Here is a 14,187-nt window from a genome sequence, read left to right as displayed (position 1 = left end):
CAGAGAAAGCCCCATCTTTAAAGGCTCTGGGAGGGAGGAGGAATGCGGGCATAAAACCTGCATCCTGGCCTCACTGACCTCTCCCCTGCGGATAGGCAATCAAAAATAACTGCTGTTAAGGAAAGTGAACGATACACCGGTGGGCACAATGATAGCAGAAGCTAATAAAACCTTCCTCCCCTAGTAACTATGGCCAAAGACAAGAAGGAGTCCCCGGGGGATCACAGCCACCAGGTAGAAGCGGTCCAGCAATAAGACAACTGCAGTGCTCAATTCGGGGAGAAGTGTGTAGTCTTCAGAGCAATTTCACATCTTGAGCTTGAGGGACCCTGCTGGGATCCTGCCTGCCAAGTGAGGGACAGGGCATCCCTGAGAAGGGATGAGCTGCATGACCCGGTCCTCCAGCACTACCAGCCCAGCGCTTCCTCCAGCTCACCCCAGGCTCAACTGTTCATCCCAACACTCTGCCAAGACCCACCCAGCTTCTGCTCACACTCTGTTCCTAGGTGCCATCTACTGTCATGTTGCAGATGCAGCTCAGACTTGACACGTTCCATTCTCCCGCTGCCCCACCACTGTCCCTCTCGTGGCCATCAATTCATAATGCCATCGTTCTCCCAAATGCCCAGGCTATTGCCACAGACTGAATGTGTCCTCCCCAAAACTCATATGTTGAAACCTAACCCCTAATGTTATGGTGTTAGGCAGTGCAGCCTTTGGGAGGTAATTAGGTCATAAGGCTGGAGCCCTCGTGAATGGGATTAGTGACCTCATAAAAGGGACCCCAGCCCTGGCCAGGTAGCTCAGTTGGTTGGTTGGAGCATCATCCCAAACACCAAAAGGCTGTGGGTTCCATCCCCCGTTAGGGCCTAGGTTTCAGGTTCAATCCCTGGTTGGGGCACACAAGGGAGGCAACCAATCGATGTTTCCCTCTCACATTGATGTTTCTCTCTCCCCTCCCCCTTTCCTCTCTCTCTAAAATCAATAAGCATATCCTTGGGTGAGCTTTCTGGTTAAAGGGACCCCAGAGAGCTCCCTAGACCCTTCTACCATAAGAGGAAACAGTGAGAACACACCATTTATTATACTTCCGGCCAAGATGGAGACTTAGGTAGACATACTGCGCCTCCTCGCAGAGCCAAAAGAAGGACAACAATTTAAAAACAAAAAACAACCACAACTGACAGAAAATCAAATTGTAAGGAAGTCCGACTACCAGGGAGATAAAGAAGAAACATTCACCCAGACCTGTAGGAGGGACAGAGAGGACTCACGGCAAGGTGGTGGCTGGTGAACCCAGCTTGGTGGCGGATTGTGGAGCGGGGTGGGCAAAGCTGCAGCTGGCCGGTGAGGCAGCAGCTGGCGGACCAGGTGACATACCACACAACCCAGGGCTCCAGCTCGGGGAAATAAAGCCTCAAACCACTGACTGAAAACACCTGTGGGGGTTGAGGGACCAACGGGAGAAACTCCCAGCCTCACAGGAGAATTCATTGGAGAGACCCACAGGGTTCTAGAACATACACAAACCCACCCACTCAGGAATCAGCACCAGTGGGGCCCAATTTGCTTGTGGGTACCGGAGGGAGTGACTGAAAACCGGCAGAGAGCAGAGCAAGCACCATTGCTCCCTCTAGGCCCCACCCCCACATACAGCATCACAGCTCAGCGACCAGCGTTACCCTGCCCTGGCGAACACCTAACGCTCTGCCCCTTTACGTAACAGGCATGCCAAGACAAAAAAAAAAGGCCCAAATGAAAGAACAGATCAAAGCTCCAGAAAAAATACAACTAAGCGACGAAGAGATAGCCAACCTATCAGATGCACAGTTCAAAATACTGGTAATCAGGAAGCTCACAGAACTGGTTGAATTTGGTCACAAATTAGATGAAAAAATGAAGGCTATGCTAAGAGAGACAAAGGAAAATGTACAGGGAACCAATAATGGTGGGAAGGAAACTGGAACTCAAATCAACAGTGTGGACCAGAAGGAAGAAAGAAACATCCAACCAGAAAAGAATGAAGAAATAAGAATTCAAAAAAAATGAGGAGAGGCTTAGGAACCTCCAGGACATCTTTAAACGTTCCAACGTCTGAGTTATAGGGGTGCCAGAAGGAGAAGAGGAAGAGCAAAAAATTGAAAACTTATTTGAACAAATAATGAAGGAGAACTTCCCTAATCTGGCAAAGGAAATAGACTTCCAGGAAGTCCAGGAAGCACAGAGAGTCCCAAAGAACCCGGACCCAAGGAGGAACACACCAAGCCACATCATAATTACATTACCTAAGATTAAAGAGAAGGAGAGAATCTTAGAAGCGGCAAGAGAAAAGGAGACAGTTACCTACAAAGGAGTTTCCATAAGACTATCAGCTGATTTCTCGAAAGAGACCTTACAGGCAAGAAGGGGCTGGCAAGCAGTATTCCAAGTCATGAAAGGCAAGGACCTATATCCAAGATTGCTCTATCCAGTAAAGCTTTCATTTAGAATGGAAGGGCAGATAAAGTACTTCTCAGATAAGGTTAAGTTAAAGGAGTTCATCATCACCAAGCCCTTATTATATGAAATGTTAAAGGGACTTATCTAAGAAAAAGAAGATAAAAAATATGAACAGTAAAAATGACAGCAAACTCACAGTTATTAACAACCATACCCAAAACAAAAACAAAAGCAAACTAAGCAAACAACTAGAACAGGAAGAGAACCACAGAAATGGAGATCACATGGAGGGTTATCAACAGGGGAGTGGGAGGGGGAGAGAGAGGGGAAAGGTACAGAGAATAAGTAGCATAAATGGTAGGTAGAAAATAGACAGGGGGACGATAAGAATAGGATAGGAAATGTAGAAGCCAAAGAACTTATGACCCATGGACATGAACTATAGGAGGGGAATGTAGGAGGGAGAGGGTATGCAGGATGGAATAGAGTGAAGGGGGGAAAATGGGACAACTGTAATAGCATAATCAAAAAATATATTAAAAATTAATAAATCTATTAAGATTAATTGATTAATTAATTTTTTTAAAAGAGTACACCATTTACGAATCAGGAAGTGGCCTCAACAGACATCTCGTCTTGAACTTCTAGCTTCCAAACTTCAAGAAATAAATTTCTGTTGCTTCTAAGCCACCCAGACTACAGTATTCTGTCTCAGCAGCCCAAATTGATGAAGACACCAACTTTTATCTTTTCCCCATCTGCCACACTCCATGATCCCCTCGCAGCCAACACAGCACAGTGACAGAACGTTGACAGCATCAGGACCACAGGGCAACGTCGCTACCTCTGCACTAACACACACACACATGCAACATGCTGGGTGCCCTCTCAGCGCACCCTCACCTTAGCTCACTTCTTCCAAGCTACCCTGCCCTATGGGTCTGGGATCCTGCTTTTCAGATGAGGAATCTAACACACACGAGTGCAGATGTGCCCGAGGTGCACAATGAGTATGTAGGGTCCATCCTGCTCATGGAAGGAGGGACCACAGACATATGGGTGTGATGAGGCCCCTGATGCTACAGATCTCCCAGAATTCTCAAGAGGAGGAATGGAGTTCCCATGTCCGAAGAGTCAAATTCCTGCCTCTCCCTACCAGCTGAGAAGAGGATGAGGCCCAAGCAGTAAGAACTTCTCAGAAGGCAACTCACCCCCCAGTCTTCTGCACAGGCATTGGGGAACTACACTCTTCCAGAGCTTCGAAGCTTAGTGGACACAATCTAGGGCACAGTCAGAGAAGGCTTGTTAGGAAATCTCAAACAAGCAAAGGCCACCAAGCCAGGAGCAGACACTTCAGCTGAACTGGGCCAAAACCACTCACACTGTGTCCTGGCTACAACTTCCCATGGAAACACCTGTGGGCAGTTTGTCCCTCCCACCTCACCCACCAGAAGCAGTGTGAGTCAGCAAATCTAGGCCCCATCCAGACACCTTCAGGGAAAATGCGCCAAGGAGTAAGGATGCTAAAGGCCCACTGTCTGAAGAGCCTCCATAGAGGGAAGGCTCTTCCAGAACTCGGCCGGCTAGGTAGCTCATAGTGATGGAATTGTAGCTGGGGAGGTTCAACTCCCTGGAGAGCACCTCCTCCCCCTTCAAAACACTGAAACCTCCTCTCCCTCCAGGAGCCTGAACCTCGTGGAGGGCCCGAGGTGGAGCTACGAGGGGTCCTGCTGGAGGACAAATGTCTTTTGTATGACTGAGCCTGCAGCCAGGCCCCATCCCCCTCCTCAAGCCCTGGCTGAGGCCGCCATGTTCGTCTACCCCAGAGGTTCCACTCGGTCATTAATGACCATCTCGACTAGGCAATGGGTTTTTTGTTGATCCCTCGAGATAGGAAGGAAAGAGAATAAGCTTTTCTCTTTCACTTTTCCCCCTCTGTTGCAGAAGAGATAAATTGGAACAAACAAGTTATATAATACTGGGGGTGGTTGGGGCGGGGAAGCACAGTCCCTCGGGGACGGTTTCTCACGTTGTGGACTGCTGGAAGGGCCAAGGGGAACACAGGAACTGCCCCCACACCAGGCCAAACGGCAAAACCCTTCATGGAACAAAAAGGCAGATGCAGACACCTCCTGGAGGCTGGAAAACCTGCCTTCCAGACAAGGTCAGCCAACCCCAGTCCACAGCACTCCCACGAGTCTCCCCAAGAAGGCAAAGGATCACTCCATCCATAGATGTAACTTCCGCCTTGCCAGACTGCAAGCCCTAGAGAGCTTTTCTACACCCTATCCATCCCTCCTTCCCTCCTGGCCATATTTCTTGAACACTTATTTCCTCTGTGTGCCCTCAGCTCCAGGTACACAAGACACACTGTCCACCTTCAAGGCATTTCCACTTGTAAACACACCAAGTAGTGCTGGGTGTTGATAGCATGGTCAAGGATAAATAACAGCCTTCTGAAGCAGCAATTCCGGCCCTGGAGTAGAGCCCAAAGAACTGAACACAGGGGTTCAGGCAAAAACTTGTACACACATGTTCACAGCAGCACTATCTACAATAGCCAAAAGGTGGAACCAACACCAATGTCATCAGCTGGTGAATGGATTAACGAAATGTGGTATGATAGAATACTATGCAATCATAAAAAGGAATGAAGCACTTTTACACGCTACAATGTAGATGAACCTTGAAAACATTCCATGGAGTGAAAGAAGCCAGTCATAAAAAAATTCCATATTGTATGATTCTATTCGTAAAACAGGTAACTTTATAGAGACAGAAAATAGAGGAGTAGTTGTTAGGGGCTGGGATAGAAGGGGAATGGAGAGTGACTGCTAATGGAGACAGGATTTCCTCTTAGGGTTATAGAAATGTTCTGAAAGTATACAGAGGTGATGGATACAAGCAACATTGGGAATGTGCTGCACACCACGGAATTGTACATTTCATTCTCTTCTTTTTTTTTTTTTTGAATTGTACACTTTACATGAATGAGTTTTATGTCATATAAATTTTACAAAAAACAAACAAACACCCTACCACACACACACACGAGGTGACTAAGCAAAGTGTTCCTGGGGCTAGCTGAATGCAGGCAGTCAGGCAGGTGGCTCTGTGAGGCCATGATCTTGGAGTATAGAAGGATGAAGAGGAATAAGGCACGGGCAGGTCATTCAACAGGCCAGTCTGGCCCGATCGGAAGAAATGAAGGAAAGAATAAATGAACAATGCTACAAAGGCCTCTATGTTTCAAAAGGTCCTTGGGAGGCTATTGTGTGCCACAATCTCCTTCAAAACCTGGTCCTCTTTCTGTAGGCTCCATCTCACCACATCAGGGTTCCCCGCCCTCCTTCCTACACTAGCACCACAGAAATAAGACACACACAACACACACACGCACTCACATACACCCACCATCACTTGCTCCAGACAACAGTGGTTCTTCACTGAGCTGGATGGAAGAGGGTACACGGGCATCTCAGAGATGGCGGAGATGTCTTTTAAGAAAGCCCCTCCATTTAGAAAAGATTCCTTAGATATGACATTAAAAGCATAATTCATAAAAGAAGAACATCGATAAACTGCATTTTCATCAAAATAATAATTTAATTTATCTGTAAAAGATAAGTTAAGAAAATGAAAAGACGAGTTGAAGACTGGGAAAAAATATTTGCAAATCATATATCTGATAAAGAACTCGTAACCAGAATATATAAAGTCTTTTAAGAGACTTTATTGAAATCTTAGAAGTCAATAAGAGGATGACTCAACTAAAAATTAGTCCATAACTTTGAAAAGACACTTTACCAAAAATATGAATAGATAATGAAACCATGAAAAAATGTCCAACATCATTAGTTATTAGGGAGATGCAAATTAAAACCAAAATAAGATACCAGCATACACTTAGAATTGCTAAAATTAAAGCTTGGCTGCCTTGGCTGGGTAGCTCAGTTGGTCAGAGCACCATCTCAATACACCAAACTTGCAGGTTCGATTCCCAGTCAGGGCACATACAAGAACCAACCAATGAATGCATAAATAACTGGAATAACAAATTAATGTCTGTCTTTCCCTCTCTGCCGCCCCCCTGCTTACTCCCTCTCTCTACAAATCAATAAATTAAAAAAATGACACCTGGATGAGTGGCTAAGTTGGTTGGAGCATTGTCTGTACACCAAAAGGTTACAGGTTCAATCCCCAGTCAGGGTATAACCTAGGTTATGAGTTTGATTCCTGGTCAGGAATCCTAAGAGAGGCAATCAATCGATGTTTCTCTCTCTCGTGCCCCCCCCCCCGCCACTTCTCTCTCTCTCTAAAATCAATAAACATGTCCTCAGGTGAGGATCAAAAAAAGAATAAAAGATGGAAAACTGCATTGGGTTAATGTGTGTATGCTCACATTCTATAAATTTAGTTTTATTGAATTTATTGGGGTGACACTGGCTAATAAAATTCTATCGGTTTCAGGTGTACAATTCTTTTTTTAAAAAAGATTTTATTTATTTTTAGAGAGAGGGGAAGGGACGGAGAAAGAGAAGGAGAGAAACATCAATGTGTGGTTGCCTCTCACACACCTCCACTGGGGACCTGGCCCACAACCCAGGCATGTGCCCTGACTGGGAATCGAATTGGAGACCATTTGGTTCACAGACTGGCACTCAAGCCACACCAGCCAGGGCTCAGGTGTACAATTCTATAATACATCACCTCTATATTGTATTGTATGTTCACCACCCCAAGTCAAGTCTCCTTCTACCACCATTTATTACTCCCTTAAAAAATGTATTAAAACTCAATGAACAGTATGGTATGTAATTAATTATACCTTATCCTTGCCCCAGGTTATCCCACCCCAGGGCCCAAGTCAGACACCTAGGGTTCACTCCCCCCTCTTGTCTATTCCTGACATGCCACTTGGTGACATTCCTGGTCACCAAGCCCTGCCCAAGCTACCCCCTGAATCTCTTCCCAAACCTTCTGTATCTCTAATGCTGCCCACTGGAGGCCTCCAAAGTCCATCTCATGCACCTAGGTCAAAAGGCCTTTCCAGCCAGCACCAGCCTAGGTCCCCACAATGATAAATGACACCACAGCACATGAGTCCTAACTTCATCATTCATCACTTTAACTGAAATGATTTGCTCCCTTAAGCTCACCAGTGAGAAAGAGCCTGAATTCCGGTCCTTGGTCAGCCAAGAGTGGCCAGCTGTCTTGGGGAACGGGGATGGGGAGGTCTGGGCCACCCTGACCCTGTGCAATGTAAAGAGGAAGGAGACTGTGCTCCCTAAGGTTGGTGTTCTTCCCCTCTGAGAACCCAGAACAACGCATGTAAACATCAAGTTTTACACCAAATCTGGGATTCAAGCACCCAGTCTCAGGATTTGGCCAAAGGGAAAGGGGACCTCCCTCTAAGCAGAGAAAATTAATTCTGCCCCCTTGGTCTGAGGGCAAGACATTGCTTCAAGTCCTTTGACCTGCGGAAGGGGGAGATTTAAGTCCCATGGGGATAGGAAAGAGGCACTCCAAGGCTGGACACTCCTTGTGTGTATGTGTGTTGGATCTTCAGGGCTCTCTCACCATCCTCAGGCTCCCCAAGACCCACTCCAGCCCCTCAGAACACCTGGGACTCCAGGCCCTTTCTTGCCCATCAGGACTCACTAGGACCCCCAGGGCCCCTCAGCCTCCCCTCTCAGGTTTTCCCAGGGCCCTTAGGCCTCTTTCATGTCCTTAGGTTCACTTGTACCCCCTACGCCCCCCCCCCCCCCGCAACAACCGGCTTCCACAGTCCTCACCAATCCCAGGTCCCTTCAGCATACCCTCAGGACCACCTTTAGAATCCTCAGGGTCCTTTAGTACCCTCTAGGAAGCCTTGGGCCTCAGTCCCAGCAAGCTTCCTTCTGTCCCCCTTCAGAGTCCCACCGAAAACAGCCTTAACAACCTCCAGACTGCCCATGATCTCTGTTCAGGCCCTTTCTGCCTCCCAGACCCCTTGGCATTTCCAGTTCCCAGTCAGGAGCCCCTGGGTTTCCCTTCAGACCTCCAAGCCCTCCCATGCCCCTTCAGGCCCCTAGGGCCACATGTAGAGACATCTCGAGGTTCTGGGGCGCCCAGCCCTCCTCCAGCTGTCCGCTCAGCAGCACCTACCTGCAGTCCCCGGAAAGACCCCTGGGCAGGCCCAGTACGCTTCCCAGTCCCTCAGACCCCCAGCACTCCCCACAGGTCACCAGGGTCCTGAGACAGGTGCGACCCCACTACAGGCCAGGTCTCACCTGCTCGGGCGCTCTGGGCCGGGGCCCGCGCCGAAGCCAACACCGCCGCCGCCGCCGGACTCCGCCATCTTCCCGCTGCCGCCGCTGCCGCCGTGCGTTCGAGTGACGGGAGCCTCGCGCCTGTCCTGGAGACCAAGAGTTGGGGAACGGGGGCGGGGCGTGCCCCGCGACTGAAGGGCCTGGGCAATACTAGGAGCCGGGAGTGCGGAGGGGGCGTGGTCTATAGGGGAAGGGGAGGAGTCTGGTGATGGGCAGGACGGGCGAGGACCGGGGCCAGCTCTCCGGGTGTAGAGGAGGGGCGGGGCTTCTGGCGAGGGGTGTGGTCTGATTGAAGACCTGGCGGAGTCTGAGGAGGCAGGGAGGATTGACGGGATTGGGACTTGGGCAAGGCTCTAGGTCTACAGAGGGGCGGGGCCTAGACTGGGATGGGGCGAGACCGAGAAGGAGGTTGCAGGGTGGGGTTACAAAGGCGTGGCCATTGGAGAAGCTAGAGGCAAGGATGGAACCGGAGAGCTGTGGATAGAGGGGTACAAGGAAGGGGGCTAGGAGTGGGGGTTGGCGGGAAGGTGAGGTGCAGCAAGTCTGGAGCGGATTCTGCTCTGGAAGAGGGATGGGACGGAGACGTGTTGGGCGACGAGGCTTGGGGAATGGTCCTCTGAACTCTGAGAACCATCCCTCCCCTCCCAGAGTCACTCCCTCTTCAAGACCTCCCTCAGATGGGGGAACTCTCATCCTGTGCCCAGGCCTCAAACTTCCAGCCCGTGTTTGGGCCAACAGGGCCTCCGTAAGCTCCCAGAGCTTTTCCCACCCCCACTGGCTAGAAAGCCTAGAACCTCAGCCCCGGGTGGGTTCGGGCTCCCAGGACTTCTCTCCAGCCCTGCGCCCATTTAGTTTTTTCACCCTCTGAATCGAAAAACCCTCCTTTGTGGGTCCTCAAGAAAGGCCCAGGGGTCCAGATGGGGCTCAGAGCCCTCTGTGCATCACTGCTCCTAGAAGGGGGTGAACATGAGCTGGAGATTCCAGAGGAGGAAGCAAAGGACCTCCTGAGTGGGCTCCTGCAAGTAGAATCAGACCCAACTGATCCATGTCCAGTAGAGGGTCAGGCTTATAATAGGTGCTCATTCGTTTGTGCAAAAATACTCAGGAGTTGACACTGCAAGTTGACAGATACCAGGTGTCGAAGGGCCCTGCTCACCTCTCCTGCACACAATAAGCACTCAATAAGTGCTGAATGCATACATGCATGAGATACATGCATCCCCAACAAGCTCTGCACACTCACTCTCTCCTGCCTGTAATCAGCCACCACTCAAGCCTTTGTTCCAGATGAACCACATGCAGGCATCAAACCCTGCTCTGCTAAGACCTACAGTTCACACACCCGCCAAACACGCGGCTGCAGTCAATGGCATCCATATGCACACACACTTAATAAACACCCAGATTCAACCCACATGTGAGACACACAGACACACAGCTCAAGATCACTGGGCCCCTGGCTGTGCGCATACACATAGCATGCTGCAGACGCATGGTGCTGTGGACACACTAGATACTCCAAGATCATACATCACAGGACAGCCAGGGCAAAGGACCTGATGCAAGAGTGTACCTGGAGCGCTGCCTGGCAGAGAAAAGTGAGGGACAGGGTAGGCATCAATGAGGGGTGCTCTAGGTCATGGAGGGCCTCCTGGACCACTGTGGAGGCATTTTCCCCACGTAAAATGAGGAGAAGGGGTTGTTGGCAGAAGGGATGTAACCAACATGACAGTCAGGGGCAAATCTTGAATAAGGGACAATACTTAGGAGTATTCTAGGACAAATGATGAAGCTCGCTGCAGGGTGGTGGCACGGCAGGGAAGGGGTGGAAAGTACCCCTAGCCAGGAGATACTTTTCAGGTAGTGCCAACGGGAGATGCAACAGATGGGTGTGGGAGTGAGGCACAGGGAAGCCAGGGTTCTTGGCCTAGCCCAATTGCCTGCTATACCTAGGATGGGGGTACCAGCAGATGGGGAACCTGGAGGGCCAAAAGAAGGTTACTGCAGACCCTCACCCAATAACGATGACCTGTGGTCTGGCAGATCCCACAAGCAGACATAGCAGGCAGAGTCCTGAGGCCTGGCCACCATCTGGACAACAGCTGGCGTGGCTTTCCCAGAGGCAGGGGCCTTGCCACCTGCTCCCCTGTTCTGAACCAGTTGTGGGACTCACAGCCCCAGGTCGGAGCTCAGAAGCCTCCTTGTAACCCCCAGGTGTTGCAGTAGAGGAAACTAAGGCTTGGGGCAGGGCTTATAAGGGATGCCTTGTTTCCTATAGCCTCATGCCGGGGCCTCCTCCCCCTGTCTGTCCTACGCCATTGAGTGGCCTTAGAGTGAGCTGTAGATGCTCCTAGTGCCTACTTTTGCTTCTCTACAAACTAGACAGGTCAACACTGGATAAACACTATTATCATCCTGAGTTCTGCATCCACTTCTTACGAGCCATGAGGTTTTGGACAGGTTACTCCAGCTCTTTATGCCGCAGTTTTTCCATCTGTAAAATGACCCTGGGCAGAGGTCAGGATGAAATAAACAACACACTTGTGCTCAGGACAGCTCAGTCAGTAGCCCTAAGTCCATGGCAGCTGACAGCACTTCCCCTCTCCCACACCCACACTCTGCCCTCCAGCACTACTCGATTTTCCGCCTAACTAACAAACTCCTTATTTGAGTTTTCCTTTTTTAAATCGAGATATAATTCTCATACTATAAAATCTACCATTTTAAAGTGTACAATTCAATGGCATTTAGTGCATTCACGATGTCATGCAACCATCACTTCCATATAGTTCCAAAACATTTCCACAATCCCAAAAGGAGACCCTCTCCCATCAGCACTCACTCTCCGTTCCCGCTCCCCCAGTCCCTGGTAACCACCGACCTGCTTTGTGTCCCTATGGGTTTACCTGTTGTGAATATTTCATATAAATGGAGTAGCATATGTGTCCTACTGGGTCTGGCTTATTTTACTCAGCATAATATTTACGAGGTTCATCCACATGGTAGTGTGTATCAGTGCTTCACTCCTTTTTTATAGCTACTATTCCATTGTATGGATGGACCACATTTTGTTTATTCATTGATCCGTTGATGGACACTTGGGTCGTTTCTTCCTTTTGGCTATCGTAAATAGTGTGCTGCGAACATGCGTGCACATGTATTTGTTAAGCACCTGATTTTAATCCTCTGGCAGTATAAGCCAGTTTTACAGATGAGAAAACTAGGGCTTGGGGTTATAAGTCAGCATTCAAGACTGTGGATATGATTTGAGTCTGGCTTCTGACAGACATGTGAGACCTTGGGCCTGGGGGGCTACCAGGACCCCTGGCTCAGAGTAAGATGCCCTGGAGGCCCTGTCACAGCACTCGGCCCACATCAGCCATTACATTATTAATAGTGATGGGGGTTGGCTTCTGGGGCTCCTCCCCTTGCCCAGAGCTCACTTTCCATGGGAATAAATCACTGGGGACTGCTTTGCCCACCTCCCATGAGGTCCTCCTGAGGATGGCTCACCTCTAGGCAGCAGTCCTAGCACTGCCTGGCTGTGGACTCTCATTGCCTCCAGCACCCCAACTAAGTGAGGGCTTCAAGAGCTGCCTCTGTTGCAGCCTCTCATAGAGTCCCTAAGGGCCCCAAACCCAAAGCCCTTGCTGTGTGACTGCAGGAGCCCCTCACCCTCTGCATTCGACTTTCTTCACCATCCAGGAAGGAATGCAGAAGTGGTGATTCTTCTCTTGGGGACAATTAGCAGCCTATAGTGGACGTTTGAGTGTTTGACTCAGAGCCTTTTTGGAGGAGGGGAGACTGAGGGAATGATTGAGTTCATTCCCATTTCACAGATGTAGAAATTGAGATCCTGAGAACCTAAGAGTTCTTGCTTAGCCAAGAGTCACAATGATTCATTCATGTGCCATGTATTTACTTAATGTGCCAGATGCTGCCCAGGGCTCTGAGTCAGGAAGAAAACAAAGTCCCTGCCCTTTGGGGAATTGACATTCCAGGGGAAGGTCAGATGGAAAACAAGAAAAGGAGATGCGTGCCAGTTCCTCCACAAGTTCCTTATGGACCTACCCTGTGATCCAGCCATTCCATTCTGAGGTATGTGCCCAAGACAAGTGAAAGCAGGGACTGCGAAGATCCTATTTCCAAATAAGGTCACACTCTGAGGTTCCAAGTAGACATAAAATAAGGAGGGGAGTAACCCCATTTAACCCACTACAGGTCTTTACCAACAGAAAAAAAGACATGGGTCCATCAAAGAGGTGAACACAAATGGTCATAACAGCCCTAAACTGGAAACCTCCAAGGGTTCTCCAACAGGTCAATGGATAAACAAATGCCATATTCACACAATGGAATACTATGCAGCAAGGAAAAAAACCAGTGCTACGTGCATCCCACAGGTGGGTCTCGCCAACATTTAGTGAAAGAAGCAAGCATGAAGAGGACACACTGTGTGATTCCATTTATGGAAGTTCACAGACAGGCCATGCTAATCTATGTTGACAGGTTGGGACAGGGGCCACCTAGTGTGGATCATCAGGGAGGGAAGTCATTGACCACAAAGAAGCATGGGGGCTTGAAGTGATGGAAATGTTCTATTCCTTGATTATGGAACAACATGGGGGTTTACATCTGTCAAAACTCAAAACTCATCAAGCGCTTAAAATGGTTGCATTATTAAAGTAAATTTTGCCTCATTAAGGCTGATTTTTTTATTTTTTAATATTTTATTATTTATTTTTAGAGAGAGGGGAAGGGAGGGAGAACAACATTGATGTGTGAGAGAAACACTGATTGGTTGCCTTTCACACACCCCCAGCTGAGGACCTGGCCCACAACCCAGGCATGTCCGCTGATGAGGAATCAAACCAGCAACATTTTGGTTCCCAGGTTGGCACTCAGTCCACTGAGCCACACCAACAAGGGCTGATTTTTTTTTTTAACAAAAATAAAACAGGTCAGATGTAGTCAAGGTGATAGAGGTAAGACCTGGGGCTACCTGTGGGGGGTGACCAACTAGAAGGGAGCACGAGGGAGCCCCCAAGAACTAGAGTTGCTCAGTACTTAGGTCACAGTAGGGTAAACATTCATGATTCTGTGCAGTAAAAAATGAGTGCATGTTGCTGTTTGTAAATTACACCTCAATTAAAAAGAAAGACTCAGAGGCTCAGAGTCACTTGCCTAGGGCCCCACTGGGAGAATGTCAGAGCCGTCCTACCCTAGGGCTCACCACCGCCCCGTGGTCTCACTCATGCTGTCTCCCTCCAGCATGGGTCCACACACACGTTATGTACCTGCTATGCGCCAGGTGCTGGGCTGTAAGCATGCAAGGCAAGCTCCCTGCCCTCATGTTCCAGAATATTCTGGAATGTATATTCTAATGGGAAAGACAAACCTGAGACATATGAACTTATCAATGACCAAGGCCTTTCCT

At 49.0% G+C, this 14,187-nt stretch overlaps 1 protein-coding gene across 3 annotated transcripts in view; it reads right to left on the bottom strand.

Annotated features, from left to right (window-relative positions):
• Positions 1–9,162, bottom strand: part of KLHL26 (kelch like family member 26) — a 32,125-nt gene extending 22,963 nt beyond the window's left edge. For 2 of the 3 annotated variants that reach the window (XM_045195794.3, XM_045195793.3), the window contains exon 1: positions 8,712–9,152. Coding sequence is in view for 2 of the 3 variants with exons in the window: in XM_045195793.3 (XP_045051728.1) it covers positions 8,712–8,779 (68 nt within the window). In the remaining variant the exon portion in view is untranslated. Of the gene's footprint in view, positions 1–8,711 lie in introns of all 3 variants that reach the window. The other variant, XM_045195795.3, reaches the window with a different exon arrangement.
• Between the last annotated feature and the right edge of the window lie 5,025 nt (positions 9,163–14,187).

This window comes from Desmodus rotundus, chromosome 9 (assembly GCF_022682495.2).
Source record: "Desmodus rotundus isolate HL8 chromosome 9, HLdesRot8A.1, whole genome shotgun sequence".
In the NCBI taxonomy this organism is placed as follows: domain Eukaryota; kingdom Metazoa; phylum Chordata; class Mammalia; order Chiroptera; family Phyllostomidae; genus Desmodus; species Desmodus rotundus.
The sequence above is the reverse complement of the archived record's forward strand: the minus strand, read 5'-3'. Positions and strand labels throughout refer to the sequence as shown.